General features: G+C 32.2%; 1 protein-coding gene across 4 annotated transcripts in view; it reads right to left on the bottom strand.

Moving 5' to 3' along the window:
- Positions 1 to 18,682, bottom strand: part of Dync2h1 (dynein cytoplasmic 2 heavy chain 1) — a 329,197-nt gene that overhangs the window by 141,802 nt on the left and 168,713 nt on the right. For all 4 annotated transcript variants that reach the window (XM_005329090.4, XM_078046934.1, XM_005329089.4 and 1 more), the window contains 6 exons: positions 18,057 to 18,122; positions 16,093 to 16,143; positions 15,243 to 15,320; positions 12,008 to 12,139; positions 10,951 to 11,023; positions 258 to 418 (listed from right to left, as the gene is read on the bottom strand). In XM_005329090.4, coding sequence (XP_005329147.1) covers positions 258 to 418; positions 10,951 to 11,023; positions 12,008 to 12,139; positions 15,243 to 15,320; positions 16,093 to 16,143; positions 18,057 to 18,122 — 561 coding nt within the window. The remainder of the gene's footprint in view (positions 1 to 257; positions 419 to 10,950; positions 11,024 to 12,007; positions 12,140 to 15,242; positions 15,321 to 16,092; positions 16,144 to 18,056; positions 18,123 to 18,682) is intronic.

The following is an 18,682-nucleotide window of genomic DNA, read 5'->3' as shown; positions in this document are numbered from 1 at the left end:
CTGCCCTCTTATCCACACGCTTGTGATTATATTGGGCCAACTTGGATAATTTTCCCATCTCAAAATCCTTAACATAATTATATCTGCAAAGTTCTTTTTACTATGTAAGATAACATATTAATAAATTCTAGGAATTAGGACATGGACACCTTTCAGGGCATTATTTCTCCTACTACAACAAAATGCCCACTAATAGGATATAATGTGGCAGGAATAGCAAAGGCATGGGCAAAAACAACTGGGCAATTTGCACTCACCTGATGATAACACTCTCCACTTCTTTCAGCATTAGCAAGTTCCTGAAGTTCCTGAGAAGGATCAGCACCCGGGGAAATAATTATCAAAATGGGTTCAATTTCTAGTGTCTCTTTGTACAAACGTTTGAGATTTAGAGGAAGTGGTGACAACTCTTTCAGTCCTAAAAGATAAATTAAAAAAAAAATTTCTAAGTAATGTGCATCATAAAAACTATTAAAAATCAAAATGAGATCAGTGGAGTAGAGGAAATAAAAAATCTATTAAAAATCAAAGGGAGATCAGTGGAGTAAAAGAAATAGACCAGGAGGGAAAAAGAGGGGAGGGAAATGGGAAATACCTTATTGGCCAAATTATATTGTTATATTGTGTGCATGCACAAATATGTAACAACAAATCCCACTATAGTGTACAACTATAAATGCACCAATAAAAATATGGATAAAATTTTTTAATGAAAAAATAGAAATTAAAAATGAAAGTCTATTAAAAATTACACAATATATAACAGAATACCTGAGTAAATTATAATTTCATTCAAGTTTTCACTCTAAAATCATTTACATACATGGTGGTGCACACCTATATCCCAGTGACTCAGGAGACTGAGGCAGGAAGATCTCAAGTTCAAAGCCAGCCTCAGAAACTTAGCAAGGCCCTGAGAAACTTAGTGAGACCTTGTCTCAAAATACAAAATCAAAAAGGGCTGGGGATGTAGCTCAGTGGTAATGTGCCTCTGGGTTCAATCTCCAGTACCAAAAAATAAAGAAAATAAAATAATTTACATACTACAAATAACATACTATACTAATAATTTATTGAATGCCAATATGACAGCACTTTTTTTAAATGAATGTATAATATCTTCTGGTCATTACACTGATAGCAGATGAATACCCTGATTATCACATTTAACTATTCTGTTATTGTTGTTGTTATATTTTAAGAAATATACAGCCAGCAATGTGGTTTTAATGTACAATTATCTTCCTACAAGAGAAGACCAAACCCATCCACCCATGTATACATCTCATTAGTTCAATACAATTCATTAATTTATATGATAGCTGAATGTCTACCCTGTGCCTTCTATATGGGGAAATCAGATTCCAAATCACCTGGGCAAACAATTTCACTGTCATGATATTGGATAAAGAGTTATTTCTTACATCCATCATAATAATAAATGAAATAAAAAATTTTTAAACGCTTAGTTTGGAAACAGAAATATGCAGCTGTAGGTTTAAATTTATTAGGTAAGTGACTCTAGACAAATCACTAAAAGGCAGAATGCCTTGGTTTCTTAAATTGTAAAACAGGTATAAAACCACCAATCTTTAGGAGCAAATAAGATATAATAATTACAACAAATTTCATTTATTCATCACCTACCCTGTGCTAAACCTTCTACAAAGTAGTTTACTTACCTGCTTTGTAAACCAAATAATGACCATAAAAAACAAATATCATTATGTTCATTTTATGTGTAAGAAATAACTACTCAAAGAAGTTAAATGTCTTGCCAAAGGGCAACCAGCTGCTGTTAACTTTTTTTAAACATAATTCATCTGTCTTTTTCCACTCTGCAGCCCTTCACTAGCTACAGAATTGTATTCAATTACAAAATCATAATTTTTCTACTACATAAAATCTCTTCTTCTAAAACTTGAGTGTTTCCACTATTAATGTGTTTAGCAAAAAGCTGAAAAAAAAACCATTTCAATTGAGGATTAAAAATATACTTACTTCAATTGAGCTAAAAATAATATGACAAAAAAAAAAGCTTAAAAATAAAGGGAGGCCTAAAAGAACATGCTGTCTGTCTATCAGAATGCACAAGCAGGAAGGGTTTCCATATGTCTTCAAAAGTAGAAATGAATAGACAAAACTGTACCTCAGAAAACAAGCATTCCTAAAGCCTTCTGTAGCAAATACTTTAAAATACAAACTTAATGCTATTGAAATGGACTATGATAACCTCAAAACTGCCAGCATGAATCATTCTAAACTGTTAAATAAAGTAAGAAAGTAAAACATGTTAATTGCATTTATCATAGTGTAAAACCGTTTGTACATCACTAAGATCTTATATTTTCAACCTGGTCCTTTCATATAAATATAGTATTTCTTTCAAAGGAAAAAATAAGAGCTAAAAATATGACAAAAGAATAACTTAAACTTTCATTACATTTTATTTTACTTAGACAAAATATCGAGATAATAAAAAAAAATGCTTAGCAGTTAAAAAATGAAAGAACATCACTCTTACACTTTTCAGGTATCTGAGTAAAGACAGTACCAAATTATATTGGCACCAAAGCAGACTGGTAGACCAACAGTACAGAATTGAGAACATAGACACTAACCCACAAAATTATAATTATCTTATATTAGACAAAGATGCCAAAAACATGCACTGGAGAAAAGATAGCATCTTCAACAAATACTGCTAGGAAAACTGGAAATCCATATGCAACAAAATGAAATTAAACCCCTATCTCTCACAATGCACAAAACTCAACTCAAAATGGATCAAGAACCTAGGAATACAATAACAGACCCTGCGTCTAACAGAAGAAAAAGTAAGCCCTAATCTCCATCATGTGGGATTAGGCCCCAACTTCCTAACTCCTATGCCACAAGAATTAAAATCAAGAATCAGTAAATGGAATGGACACAAACTAAAAATTTTCTTCTCAGCAAAAGAAACACTCTGCGAGGTGAATAAAGAGCCTACATCTTGGGAGCAAATCTTTACCCCTCACACATCAGATAGAGCACTAATCACTAGGGTATATAAAGAGTTCAAAAAGCTAAGCACCAAAAATAGCCAAATAACCCAATCAATAAATGGGCCAAGAACCTGAAGAGACACTTCTCAGAAGATGATGTACAATCAATAAACAAATACATGAAAAAATGTTCATCATCACTAGCAATTAGAGAAATGCAAATCAAAACTACTCAAAGATACCATCTCACTCCAGTCAGAATGGCAACTATTATGAAGACAAACAACAATAAGTGTTGGCTAGGATGTGGGGAAAAAGGTACATTCACACACTGCTGGTGGGACTGCAAATTGGTGCAGCCAATATGGAAAGTAGTATGGAGATTTCTTGGAAAATTGGGAATGGAATCACCATTTGACCCAGCTGTCCCTCTCCTCATTCTATACCCAAAGTACTTAAAAACAGCATACTACAGGGACGCAGACACATCAATGTTTACAGCAACACAATTCACAATAGTTAAACTGTGGATCCAACCTAGATGCCCTTCAATAGATGAATGGATTAAAAAATATATGGCATATATACACAATGGAATATTACTCAGTAATAAAAGAGAATAAAATCATGGCATTTGCAAGTAAATGGATGGCACTGGAGAAGATAATGCTTAGTGAAGTTAGCCAATCCCAAAAAACCAAATGCCGAATGTTTTCCTTGATATAAGTAGACTGATTCATAGTGAGGTGGGGGGAGGTGTGGGAGGAATAGATGAACTCTAGATAGGACAGAGAGGTTGGAGGAAAAGGGAGGTGGCATGGGGTTATTAACGATGATGGAATATGATAATCATTATTATCCAAAGTACAGGTATAAGGACACAAATTGGTGTGAATATACTATGTAAACAACCAGAGATATGAAAAATTGTGCTCTATATATGTAATAAGAATTGTAATGCATTCTGCTGTCATATATAAATTTAAAAAAAAAGAAAAAGAAAAGACAGTACCAAATTAAAATCAATCTATTACAGATGGTTCTTCCTCATTCATCTCATCCTCTCTTGCAAAAGGCTGACAATAAACATCAGGTAAACAAAATTACTTTTCATATTTGAGAGAAAAGATAAATAAAAGGAATAATACACCAGAATGTCAACAAAAAGAAGGAAAATAACAACCATTAGCTAACCCAATATATAAGAACCCATTAAAATCTTTAAACACTCTTTTAAAATAGAATAATATTCAATCTTGGAAATTAAAAAAGTCAAAACATGTTATGGTAGGCAGAATCCTAAATATATCAAGAACATTAAACTAGGTACTGCTGTGAAAGAACACTGAGGCTGTACTCAGGCTATGGACGTAGAAGACTATCCTGTGTTATCTAAGTGGACCAATCTAAGCACTTGAAGTTCTTAAAAGTGGGGAGGTTTCTTCAACTGGAGTCAGAGAGATCAACAGAATAGAGAAGCAGATAAGACAAGGAAGTTGGGGAAGTCAGAGAGATGTGAAGCATAAGAAGGAATCAATTTGTTATTGCTAGCTTTAAAGATGGAGAAAGGAGGCTATATGCCAAAGAACAAAAATGTTCTCTTAAAAAAGGAGAAAAGCACCAAACAGCAGAAAGGAATTGAGGACCTCAGTCCTACAACTCCACTGGGATGAACCTGAATGAGTTTGGGAGTGGGTTCTTCCCAGTGTCTCCCAATAAGAGTTCCAATGGCCAACTCAGATTAAAGAAATGTAAATGTTGCAAATAAAGAAAAATAATAAATGGGTGTTGTTTTTAAGTTAACTTTGTGCCAGCAGTATAAAAAATGAAAATGTGAAATCTTTATATTCATTCTTCCTCTTAGACCAGATGTCACAAAATAGACTAAGTAATGGAAGCAAGGTGCATCAGATGAGATGATAGCATGGATAAGAGAGGAAGAGGATCATAAAACTAGGAAAACTACATAGACAAAAAAGAACTTTTTGATGAAGACCATTAAAGGTTTCTGCTTCCTACAGCTATGCAGCAAATTACATGAGCATATTTCTTTATACTTCTGATTCTTCAATCCATAGAACATAATATCCTGCTCATATAGTGTTTAAAAAGCCAAAATTAAATCAGAATTATAGAAGTTAGAATATCTGGATCTGATCACACTATTTTTAAAAATTAGTAGCAGTAAAATGTGGTAGATTTTGCCAATACATACTCTTTGTAGGATTATATTATACGGTAGGTTTAGGTTTTGGGAATTTCTCTAACTTAAATCTTCAAAGCAAAACTACTTTCATAATCACATCTTTATAAGTTACTCTTTTAAAGTTAATACATTATAAAAAGATTATTGAAACTTAAGAATCTTTCTATATGAATTATGCTTGAGAAATTATATTTGAAATTAAATCTCTAAACTCTGATTTAAAAGATCAGGGTTTATCATTCTCTAGCAATGTGAATTTTTTACAAATTAAGCATATAATAAAAACTACAATTTTACATAAAAACTTTATTAATAAAATTACTTACCCAAATACAAAATCAGTCAACCATACAACAGCATATATAATTTTGCTATGAAATAGTGTGCTTTTAGGAGAGTATTAAACTTTCAAAGCATGTGAATAATTGAATATCGTGGGGTTTTCAATTAAGGCTGTTAAGCCTTAAATGTCATTTGACCTGGAAATGAAATAGTACCATTAATGGAAGTATTCCAAAGAGTGGGTAGAAGGTCAAATAACAAAACAGTAAGAAAGGCCATGTGCAATGTGGCACAAAGACCACATTTTTAAAGATTAAGCAGGTGGAAAAAAAGATAAACTCTTAAGAACCTCTCTGAAAATCGTCTCATTTTATTTAAAATTGCATTCCAGTTATAGGAACAGATGAACAATATATAGATAAGCAAAAATATGCCAGATAGTGATAAGTGCTATGTAGAGAATTTAAAACAGGGTGATGTATTAGAACTGATTAGATGGCCCATTAGACTTATCTAAAAATGTAATATTTTAAGTGAACACCTAAATAATACAGAGGAGACTTCCAGAAAAGTAAAAGAGGATACATATAGAGAGCAAATTGATAGAACAAAGGTTCTAGGCAGTTTGCCCACTAAAGCATAGTGAACATGAGGGGTATAAGATGAGGCCAGGGAAACAGATAGGGCCCAGACTGTGTGGGGTTTATAATCTTGGATGAGGAGTCTGGATATTATTGTGTTTGAGAAGACTTCGATGATTTTGTGCAAGGAAGATTTGGCTTTAGTTTCAAAAGGATGACATATCCTTCTGGACAAAAGGAATTAAAAATGAAGCAAAAATTGAAGTAGAAAGAACCAATTAGGAAGGTAGTCCTTGATTTAACAAACATTTATGGGGCCTATATGCTTCAGAAGCTGTCTAAGGCACTGGGGACAGAACCATAAAAAAAAGTTTGTGTTGTTAAGGGGCATATGTTCTAGTTGGGAAACAGGCAATTAATAAACAAATAAATAATAAAATTCCAGATGATAATATAGTTACAGAGGTAAATAAAAAGGGTAAAGGAAGCTATATAGAATTCAGGAAGTCAGTACACTATTTTATAGAAACTATTGAGAGAAATCATCACTGAAAAAATAATGTTTGGGCAGAGAGGGAAGGGATGATGACTTTGGAGTTTAAAGCTCCCTTAGATGATAAATAAAGGACCTGATATTCCTGAAACACACTTGGAGTACTAGAATAATAGGAAATAAGTTATGAGGTGACAGGGAAAAGAGATTGGAAGGGAAAGAGAGGAACAAAAGAGATAAGATCTCTTAAGATATTGTAAGAAAAGTAAGTAAGAGAAATGCCATCAGTAAAGTTTGAGCAGAGGAGTGATATCATCTAATTTATATTTCCAAAGATACTCTAGGAACTATTAAGAACACAGAGAAGTAAGGAAGGTCAAAAGCCTGAATGGCAGTGATTTGTTCATAAGAACAATCTGGTAGATTGTAGTGGAGGTGTAAGAAGTTAGTGGAGTCTGTATATATTCTGAAGACAGAGACAACAAATTAAAATATTGTGAAGTAACTAAGGTGAGAGGTGATGATAGCTTATTTAGGTTGGCAGTAATGAAGTGAAGTAAATGAACAGAAATGGTTGTAGAGTTGAAACAAAAACATTGCAAATAGATTGGGTATAGGAAGTAAGGAAAAGCAAATAAAGAATTATTTGGAGTTTTAATTTGAGCAAATGAGTGGATGCTGATGAGTACTGGTCACACTAAATTTATGAAGTTATTAGGCATTCACATAAAAACATAAAGTAAGCATTTGGATACACAAGATTAGAATTCCAGGGTTAGACATGAAATTCCTGGGTCAGTACTTCAGAGATGATATTAAAAGCCAGGGGATGAGTTATTTCATCTTGAGAAAAAAAATGTATAAATAATGAAAGATGGAAACCTAGGGCAAAAATGCAATAAGAGAATAAGCAAACCAACACTTAGAAGACACATAGAGGGCACACAGTGAAGAAAGTGAGAGGAACATACTAAAAGGATTGAGGAATAGAATAAGAAACACAGTAATCAAGGGAAGAAAAAGTATTTAGGGAAGAGAGAAATTGAACTTACTTGAGAAAGCTAAACAAAAGCCCTGAAGTCACCACTGGATATACCAACATAAAAACCACACACCTTAATAAGAGGACTCTTGTAGAATTTAGTGGGTTAGAAGTCCCAACAGAATAAGTTGAAGATAGAATAAGAGTTGAGGTAATGGATTACTGTGGTCTCTGACTACTGACACATTTTTAAGATGTTTCCCTAGTGACTAGGGAAGATACAGGATCACAAGAGGAATATTTTAAGAGAGATGATACTAAAATGTTTGCATGCCAACGAATGATCCATTAAAGAAGGTGATTCATGATGTAATAGACAGGAATAATGGCAGGAATGGAATAAATGGGTTGACCTTTGGTACAACAATATTCTTAACCAGTATCTTTTTTCAACTACTTCATTCTACCAGTCAAAAATTACATATCTCTAACTCTTAAAGTAGTTTAAAATGAACTTTACAAATTAATGACTCGAATGTAACAAACTGTTTAAAATAAAAATTTGTTAAAATAGGCTTGATATAAACTGATTATAATGTACATCTATTGTTTTGTACCAGCACCTCTTTCTCCTACTTCTGGAACTCCTTTCCTACCCATGGTTTCTTTTGAAGAAACTATAGTTCCACATATTTCTGGTGGTATAACTGTAGTGTGGAGCCAGGTGAGGTGCTGCACACCTGTAATACCAGCTTGGGAGGCTGCAGCAGGGGGATCATAAGTTCAAAGCCTGCCCCAGCAAAAGCAAGGCGCTAAGCAACTCAGTGAGACCCTGTCTCTAAATAAAACATAAAATAGGGCTGGGGATGTGGCTCAGTGGTGTAGTGCCCCTGAGTTCAATCCCTGGTACACAAAAACAAACAAACAAACAACTATAATGTGGACATGTTTTCCAACTGAACAAATCAGACCTAGTATTTTTGACGGTGAAATTGAGACAGAAAATGTTTTATTTTTTTTTTCTTACACTTAAACTACAAGTCTCAAACAGAATAGTCTACTGATTTTATTTGAGTCCATGAAGTCAACTGGCCCAGAGGCCAGCCTCCTATTTCATCCTTTCTGAATACTGGTTACATAATCCAATAAATTCCCTTTCTTCACTTAAGTGAGTTTGATATGGGTATATCACTCAAAATCAAAAGTTTGGTGGATAAAAATTCTGCCACACATAAGTAAAAATTATCTGCTAGATAAGCATTTTACCAAAGATAAATAAACACAGACATTTCTTCTCCATAACATAAAGGAAAACAGAATATTTCCAGACTTACTTCAATATACCCATCACCAACTAATCAGTAGACCAATTTGAAAGGAAACACAAAATATCTGTGTGTATATGCATTTTAATTTTGGTGAGGCAGAAGACAGGGATCACATGAAAAACTGGGTTGGTCAATGTTATGGGTTGAGTCCCCCCAAAAAGACATTTTAATAAATTCTAACCCCAGTACTATAGAAGATGACCTTATTGAGATATAAAGACATTACCAACAAAGTTTATTAACTACATTTGAGTAGAGTGGGCCCCAATCCAATATGATTGGTTTCCTTTACAAGCATGGATAGAATACAGAGTATAGTATCTTTATGTACTAACAAGACAATGATTATTCAATATCTCAAAGGTTTTTCACAAAAGGGCCTATTTTTTTTCAATTTCATGAAAGTCTTATTTATATGAGAAATACTAATTTAAAGAAAATATGCATATGATATGAATCTTACTTGAGTATAATACATGTAAATTATAATAATTAAGAAATGTTCTACATAAAATTTAATAAACTTATGCATATATATTTCAAGAGTAGCAAATAAATCATTGCTTTGAACTCTGTAGCCTTGGACAGTAAGACACCACTTCTGGGACTTTTTTGGTCTAAAAGTCTGAAACATACACTCATTGACAGGTAATTGCTATTGATGGGGCATATTCCAGGCCTGCCATGAAATTTAGATGTTGTACAGCTTTAAATTCAAATGCCTACTGCCCTGGGGTGGAAGAAATATGGGCATATTCAAAAGCTTTGAGGCACCAGCTGTCCAGAGCTAGGTAAGATATCATGCAAGTAGATAAGCTCCAATTAGCCTATTCCTACTCAACTTCACTTTTGTTTACCTTGAAGAAGTTTTTCTCATGATAAATCCTTTTGTTGTTTTTTTGCCTATAAAATAAACTACATGTGATGCTGGGTTTGTGGCTCAGTGGTAGAGCGCTTGTCTGGCATGTATGAGGCACTGGTTCAAGCTTCAGCACCACATAAAATATAATAAAATAAAATTTTTTAAAAATAAATAAATAAAAATAAAGCACGTGGAGTCTTGCTCTTAATTAGAGGTCTGATGTATCCTGCTGACCAAACCACCATATCCTGCTTTTAACCTGTTTTCAAGCCCTTTGTCTTTCTTTTATTTTTATCATAACTTTTAATTTTCTCATTCCGACTGACAGTCTGCATTCAGTAAACTTCATTCACTGTGCAAGATACAGCGAAATATGTGTGTGTGTGTGTGTGTGTGTGTGTATGTGTGTGTGTGTGTGTGTGTGTATATATATATTATATATATATATATATATATATATATATATATATATATATATATATAAATTAATAGAAATAATGATTTCTGGGGAAAGTTGCCAGAAAACTATTTTAACTATCACAAGTTTTTCATTTGCAACATAATTCTAAGACCTCATTTAGTAATAGTAAACATCCATTATTCTAGAATGACTCTGTCTCCAAGTAAAATCCTCTTTCTCTTTCATTAACACAGTTTTTCCAAATTTTTCTTGACAAAGTAGAATTATTTCCAAATGGATGATAACTTAATTCTTCAGTCTTAAAACGATTAACAAAACTATACTGTGAAATTTATAATTTAAATTTTTTTTATTTTTCTTATTTTAGACATGTTTTGAGGACTTTACTTCTTAAGATTATAGTATCTGTGCATTTGTTTTAATTTAATTGTCTAAATTTTCCACTGAAGTGTGACTACAAATAGTACTTACACAGAAGAAATTTGGTACCAGCGTTTGATTATCTTCTTTGTAATCTTCACACTTGAGAAATACCCCAAAGCATTTTCATAAGAAAGTGATTTTCAAAACCTCAAACACCTTTACTAAATATAGGGTATCAATTAAATATCAAGTTTAATTCAACATTACACATGCTTATATCCAAAACAAAGAAGAATTTTTTAAACCAGGTAAAGATTATAAGATAAGAAGAATAAAAAACAGAGACTTTAAAAACATTTCTAAACTAAGGTCAGCATAAAACAAAATGTAAAGTAAAACAAATGATTCAGAATATGGGTCTTGGTCTGAAAAGTATTGCACTTACCCAGAGCTTTACATGCAAATAGAGCCATGGCACTTTGCAATCTGTCAGGTCTTAGAGCCTGTACTACAAGAACCTTAAAAAAAAGTACAGAATATTTAAAAATAGTAAAATTCCCATAATAGCTTCAATTTAACAATAGCTAATGTTCACTAATTCAACAAATGTTTAGTAAAATATGCATACACTTATTGTTCCATAGTGTTTACTGTGCTTCAAACTGTCACAATAGACATATGCTAAGATATACATTAATATCCAGAATATTACTGAAATTCATTTGCTTCCTCAAACCTATGATCTAAAATAAACATGGGGTTAGCTATGATCTAAGAGCTGAATAGCAGTTGAAAATAGGAGAATACAGATAAAGCATTTCTGGTAACAGAAATCCTGCCTAAAATCTACAAATCCCTACTTTTATGTTAAAATCATGTATATCTACATTATCCTTAGATGTATATTTCATTCCTAGATGTTTTATTCCTTTTGGGTTTTTTGATTTTTAAATTTTTAAACATGCTTGAAAAAAAATTCAGTGTATACAAAAACAAAAGGAAAACAGATCTTATAGCCAACAGCCTCAGAAAAAAGTTAAACGCAAGGGTCATTTCCTGTAACATCAATTCCCAGAGAGCTCTTCCACTCTATTCTTTGCCTAGCCACAAACTGAACAGAAACTACCAGTAGATATCATCATTATATTTTGAAGTGAAATTAGAAAAATACTTTCCTCATCATTGGGTCTTTTTCTTTGATAGGACACTAGAAAATGAATTTAAAGTAATTTGTATCTTAGTTAATTTTTACATCATTTTTCCTATTACAAGATCTCATTTGGATCATGGACAAAAAGAATAAGAAAATCTACAATGGGAGATACCCAATTTAGAAATTTTGCTAGTAAGCTTCCCAGATAAGTTGGTAAAAATAAACAAAAATCCTTCCTCCCACATGCCATTAAAGGTTAGATAATACTCTAAAAACCAAGTTTTTTAAATGATTTCTGAATGATGAAACATTCGGGGTTTTTTTGTATTTTGATAACATCAAATATTACCTGCTGAAATAAGGAAACTTTCTTTGCAAGAATAGATGGAAACTCCTGTTCACACACTGAATTATGATAATAAGTTCGCCACAGAGCTACATCTTCAAAACAGAGAGTCTGATATAGACTGGGAAGAGCAATCTAAAAAATAAAAACAACATATAATGAGCTACACGTAAATAGATGAACATGTACATATTTTTAAAAAAATTATTTAAAGTGCAAATAAAACCAACTATTAATAAATAATTTATTGCTGGTTTTCTGCTTTGTATTGGCTTATCCAAGATGTCTTGATCATTTCTAGGTCAGAAACAGTATGGTAAACTCATCCAGTGTTAATGTCAGCATTAAATAAAACATTTCCAAACTAGTACTAAATCAATATTCACAAAAGAAATCTCTTCTCTGCATAAAAATATTTATACCTAGCTATCTCCACCTTGTGGAGAAAAGAAATGCTGTCACTAAAATCAAGTACAAATTTTAGGAATTGCTGCAATTGAATTCCATGTTAAATTGCAAAAATATGTCAAATTTCATATCAATATCAACAAGGTGTCTCTCTCTCTCTCCTCCTCCTCCTCCTCCTTCTCCCTCCCTCCCTCCCTCCCTCCCTCTCTCTCTCTCTGTCTCATACAAACACACACACACACACAAAAAAAAAAAAAACCCTTTGGTCAGGTCTGTAGACCTTTTTATGATTAGGCTTCAACCTTAGGCTTCATGTCCTTCCTTTCAGAAACCAGTTTTAGCAAGAAATTTGCTAAGTCAGTTTAGCAAATATCTCTATGCTCAGTTTTTTATCAAATTCCTCATCCTATATCCTTGGTGTGTGATCATCCTCATCAGCCTTCAGCAAGAATACTGCTAAATCAATTTAGCCAGAATTCTCCCTACCACACCTTCAATATTTTCTCTTGGTAATCTTCCTTCTACTGACCCCACAACCCTGTTCCCTGACTATCAACTTCCACTAGTCCATGCTATATTCAGAACTAAACTCACTTCTACACTGAGGTCTCTTTTCCTGCACTACAATAGTGTGTGTGTGTGTGTGTGTGTAAATTTATCTTTGCAGATTTCGCTTCTAGTTACCTCTATTTTTTCAGAAACAACAGCAAATCCTTAACAATGTATATTTTTCTAAGCCTCTTTCATTTATGCCTCTCTTTGTGAACATACTGCTTCTTTTGTCTCTAAATGTCCTAACCTTGGGGCTGGGCTGGGGCTGGGGCTGAGCAGTAGCATACTTGCTTGGCATGTGTGATTCTCAGCACAGCATATAAATAAATAAAATGAAAGTCTATCAACAACTCAATGTTCTAACCTACTTTATGCCTCATAAATTACTACTCAGCATTCAATACTCGTCTTAAACAATATCATCCTTCAGAGGTTTTCCTGAACATATCCATACCACTACTTCAGTGTTCCCCCTTCCTAAATTTATTTCAAGGGTGAATTATAAGATGATAAATGAAAAGCTATTCAGATGGAGAATTTTCACTGAAAATAATGATAAATTAGAAGATCTGTACCTGTACTGTTAAACTTCATGTAACATAAAACTGAATCTAATTTGTAAAAATTCTTTATACAAATGTGTATATTCACATCTAAACAATCCATTATAATGCCCAAATTTCATCATTTTTCCTAACTAAAACTAAACAATATTGACAAATTATATTTCAATTTAATTATTTTCAATAAATGATGTAAGCATGTTAGGATAACACACATGATATTAGTCTTTTGACTTTAATATCAGTAAGTAAGTTCCCCTCACCATTAATTTAGGTGTGTTACACATTATATAATCATCATGTATTTGAGATAGGCTGTACAGCACAGCTAGAAGGCTCTCTAGCTACAGGTTAGACACTGGGTCAAATCACATGGCTATCCCTCTTATACTATGCCACCGCATCAGAAAGTAATCTCTACAGTGTAAGTTTATTCATGGTAGGGTCTCTTAATATAACAATATACATTTGTCATCCCACTGATGTTGAGGAAAAAAACAGATCTGAACAGCAGTTGGAGCAATAAAAACAGATTTTATTCAGGGATATAGCAATAGAGGAAAAGAGATATCAATATAGAACAGAATTCAATTCTGAATACAGTATGAACTTACAGGAATTTACAGCACAGTAGGAGTCTACAAATAGAAAATCGCCAAGAGAAAACATCAGGGGTAAGGAAGATTCTTGCTAAACCAATTAAACAAAATTCTTGCTGAACACAGGTCAAGGTGATCAGAATCACCTGAGAGATAGCGGAAGATGACAAAGCCAACTAAATATCATGGATGATAAGGAAAATTCTGGTTAAACCAACCTTGCAGAGTTCCTGCTAAAACTAGATTTCACAAGGAAGTACACTGATAAGCCTAGGAGAAGGGTCAGAAGGTTGTCTAAAGTTTGGTCACTGGCACTATGCTGATTGGTAGTAAGCAATAAATAAATTATTAATGAATAAAATAATAAATTATATAAATAAAGCATGTAATTTATTTTATTTATGGAAAAATAAACAAAGAGTAGTTGTAAAAGAAACCAGACTATGCAACAGGAGGCCCAGTTTTGAATTCTGCTTCTGCTTTCTAAGTAACCATAGCAAGTGACTATCTCTCTGTGCCTTAGTTTCTTCATCTGTTACATGAAGATAATAGCAGTAGCTACATATAATGTAATTGGACATATTTAATCAGATAATCTATTTTTAAATTCTGCATAATGCCTTGTATATAATAAGTATCAACAACTGCTAGCTATTCAAACTGTTTTTACTATGGGGTATTGTAATATTGTAAGAGTAAGAAGGAAAAGCATGAGAAGAGATGGAAGAAAAGAAACATAGATAGATTGATAGACAGAAAGACACAGATTGATTTGGGGAGAAGTATGTTTGTCTTTTATTTCCATAAAAATGACTTTGACTTACATAATTTAAAACACAGATAAAACTGAAAAACGAAAGCGAAAGATATACTATATTTAGAATATCTAAACATTAAAGGCATGTTATTTCATAAATGACAGATTTAATAAATTAAATATTGATTAATGGAGTAATCATAATAATTCTTTGATGTGTTTCAACTGAGACTTGTTGTTCTATTCACAGAAATAAACACTGAGAATAATAAATAAAACATTAAAAAATCTCAACAGAAATAACTAAAATATGCAAGAAAAAAAAAAATCAGCTACCCCCCAAAGCAGAAAAGGAATACCTTTAATGTTGCTACTGCCCAACTTCTTTCCTGATCTATCCAAGATGGAAGTTGATCACGTATTCTTTGCTGAGAATCCTTTAACAGAAACAATTATTTCCTTTGGTATGTTAGGTAAAATAAATTCAGAGTTTAAAAATAGCAATTGACTAGTTATTTTTATGACACAAATTGAAAAAATACTCATTCTATATGCTATTTTTTATATTTTACAAGTCATCATGACAAAATTCTATGTAACAAAAAGTACACAGAGAACTACCTAGACAACTACTGCATTTATTTTCATTGTACTTAGTTTTCCACAAAACTTAAGAAAAACTTAAATGTCATAAGAAACTATGATTTAATTTAAAAGTACATTATTTTAAATTTTATTTTGCACTTCTATCATGATCTACATTCTATACAACATTTTCAATGTCCTAATTTGAAGAATATTATCTATTATTTATTCAAACAGAAAAGCTAAAGAAAAACCTGAATTTGATTAATGTTATTAAAAATTTTCAGAAATAATTTTAAATTTCATTTATATAAGAAAAATTTTCTAGTTATAATACCAGGTTTGATTTTCCTAAAGAGTATAAAATTTTTCTTAGAATAAAGTACTATACTGAGAAAAATAAATTAATTTCTTAGTATTTAATATTATTCTCAAAACAATATGTCTTCAAAGTCAAAAAATATATTGTCCATATTGTAGCAGCAGAGGCCAAAACACACTCTTCTAATCAAAATATAATTTCAACAATAATTTTAAATTCCTCTGAAGCTAATTATAGTTTATGAAGCCAAAGCCAGAACTATTTTCTCTAGGAGTAAATGAATAAATTCTATTTTAACTTACAGCTTTCCGCAACATATCTCCAACAACAACACCTGTAAAAGTATCCCACTCCTTTTGAATAAAAATGAAGAAAACAAAAAAAAAATTTAAAAGTCAACAAAATTACCTTAATTTTCCTATAAAATGACTTACAATGCAGCTAAGAACACAGAAAGACAAAACTTCTTTCATATCTACTCCGTTCTTCTAATATATTAACATTAGAGTTCATTTTCCAATATAAAATAATAGTAAAAGGTACTAGGCATCACTTTGTTAAAACAAAAACATATAGGTTAGTCTTAATGTCTAAAAACTTAAATTAGTAATTCAATTAACATTTCTTACTACCTGTTAATTTGTTCTTTAATATGCTATTTCTCACTATTAGATTAGCGGTAAAGTATGCCAAAAAGTTAAAATTTTTATGATTGGTAAAGTTCAGAAAATTACTTCCATTGACTTATCTTTTTCTACAGATTGGAATAACACTGTCATTAATCCACTTTTTTTAGCCACAGAATCAAGATTAATCAAGTGTTATGGAATATAGTGCTCCAAGAAAATCTATGTCTTCACCCTAGGATTCCCCCAAGTTAGATAATAAATAGCACTATCATACTATTTGTCACACACAGTCTAGCAAATATAATACATATTGGATAGCAATCTGGAAAAATTTACCAAAGCAACATAATTCCTGTCTCTACCCATCCTGGCCATCTACTCTTCCTATTGCAATTACGTAACCACCTGTCATTAAAATAGGGGTGATTACTTCTACAATATATAAGAAAAATATTCCATTCTCTCAGTGATGATTTGCTCATATTTTAGTAGGAAAAAACAGGGAATATAAGGTCTTATATTACATGAAACATAATGATCATAGTAAAAAAAAAATATGCAGGAGGAGAGAAAAACACAGAAGTTAACAATAGGAATAAAGAGAGTCATTTTAAATAAACAAATGAACCAGACCATATTGAGTTAGAGGAAAACACAGAAAGAACACGGGCAGAAGTATGAATGATCTGCCTTTGTTAAACAATTTGAATGAAACTATTCCAGAAAACAGCTGAAGTCTGATCAGTTAGAATTAAAGGTTACTAGATCAAAGGTGTACGGCACTGGTACCTGGCTATGAAAGTCTCACTTAATGAGAAAAACTATTTGTGAATAAATGTTTTTAAAAATTATAGGTAGACCAGAGATGGATTAGTTAAGCTCTAGCTCAAGGGAGATTCTTTTAAAGTTTCAGAGGACATTGTATGGCAAACAAAAATAAAGACTAAAGACAAAAATGATAAATTATACATAATCATATTAACATAAATCTATGGGCTCTAGGAAGCTTCTGAGAATTGACCACACTCTTGCTTCACCTGCTAATGATTTTCGGCAAGTATGTGCCAGGGATTGAACCCATAGGCATTTACCCACCGAGCCACATCCCTAGCCCTTTTTCATATTTTATTTAGATGCAGGTTCTCACTGAGTTGCTTAGGGCCTTGCAAAGTTCCTGAGGCTGGCTTTGAACATACTCCAGCTTCAGACTCCCAAGCGCAGAAATTACAGGCGTGCACCACAATGCCCAGCACCTGCTGACTCTTGAAAAATCACAGAATGTAGTTGAATGCCCATATTCTCTCACTTTTTCTATTTATTGGTTCTATTGTATAGGCCAGGAAAATAAGAAGGCTGCTTCCTCTGGTATACTAAGTAAATGAACCTAGGTTCAGAAAAATTTAGGCAGCTTGATAAGTTGCAAGATTCCTTTCCTTGCTATCACTCTGGAATGCTGGGTTTACCAATAGGGAAACAGAACTGAAAAACAGCATTTTACACTAAATTTCTAACTTAGTAAAAGATTAATAAATTAACACATAATTTGTGGCCTAAAGTAGCTTCTAATCTAACTAAACATATACCCATCACAAAATTTTCATGTAACTCTAAAATTTTCTTCCTTCAATTCCACTTACATTTTCTTGAAAAAGTTCAGGATGCATGCCCCGAACAAAATGCAAAGCAAACATCAACTGGTCAGCCTGCAAAGAACAACAGATGGTATCATGCCTTCTCTAAATACATGTTTTTGGAAAAACACAGCCTTTAAATTTTGGCTCATAAAAATGTATATTTTGTCATCAAATCACCTACTTTAATCAATATAAGAAATGACTATAAAGACTATATCTTCTACACAGAACAAACACTTCTAAGTTGGGGGGGAGGGAAGCAAAAGTAATAAGTAATAAAATTTTTAAAGAAAGTACTAAAATAAATTTGAGTATATATCTCAATAATATATATATATATACATATATATGACTTATTTAGTTAACTGAAATCCAGTTATTAAGTTTGAACCAGATATTACTAACCAGATCAACTTTGTACATTACCAATTTTCAATTTGTCATTTTGTAGGTTTAAACATATGGGTGATTACAAGTAACTATCACAACTACAACATTTTCTCTTTTCTAGATATTGACTAACTTCCTAAATTAAATAGGAAACTAGTGAAGTCTTCACTTTCCACTAAATAAAAAAAGAAGTCTCACCAACTAAGCCCAAACAAAAAATAATTTCATGTCAAGAAAGT

This window comes from Ictidomys tridecemlineatus, chromosome 4 (assembly GCF_052094955.1).
Source record: "Ictidomys tridecemlineatus isolate mIctTri1 chromosome 4, mIctTri1.hap1, whole genome shotgun sequence".
Taxonomy (NCBI): domain Eukaryota; kingdom Metazoa; phylum Chordata; class Mammalia; order Rodentia; family Sciuridae; genus Ictidomys; species Ictidomys tridecemlineatus.
The sequence above is the reverse complement of the archived record's forward strand: the minus strand, read 5'-3'. Positions and strand labels throughout refer to the sequence as shown.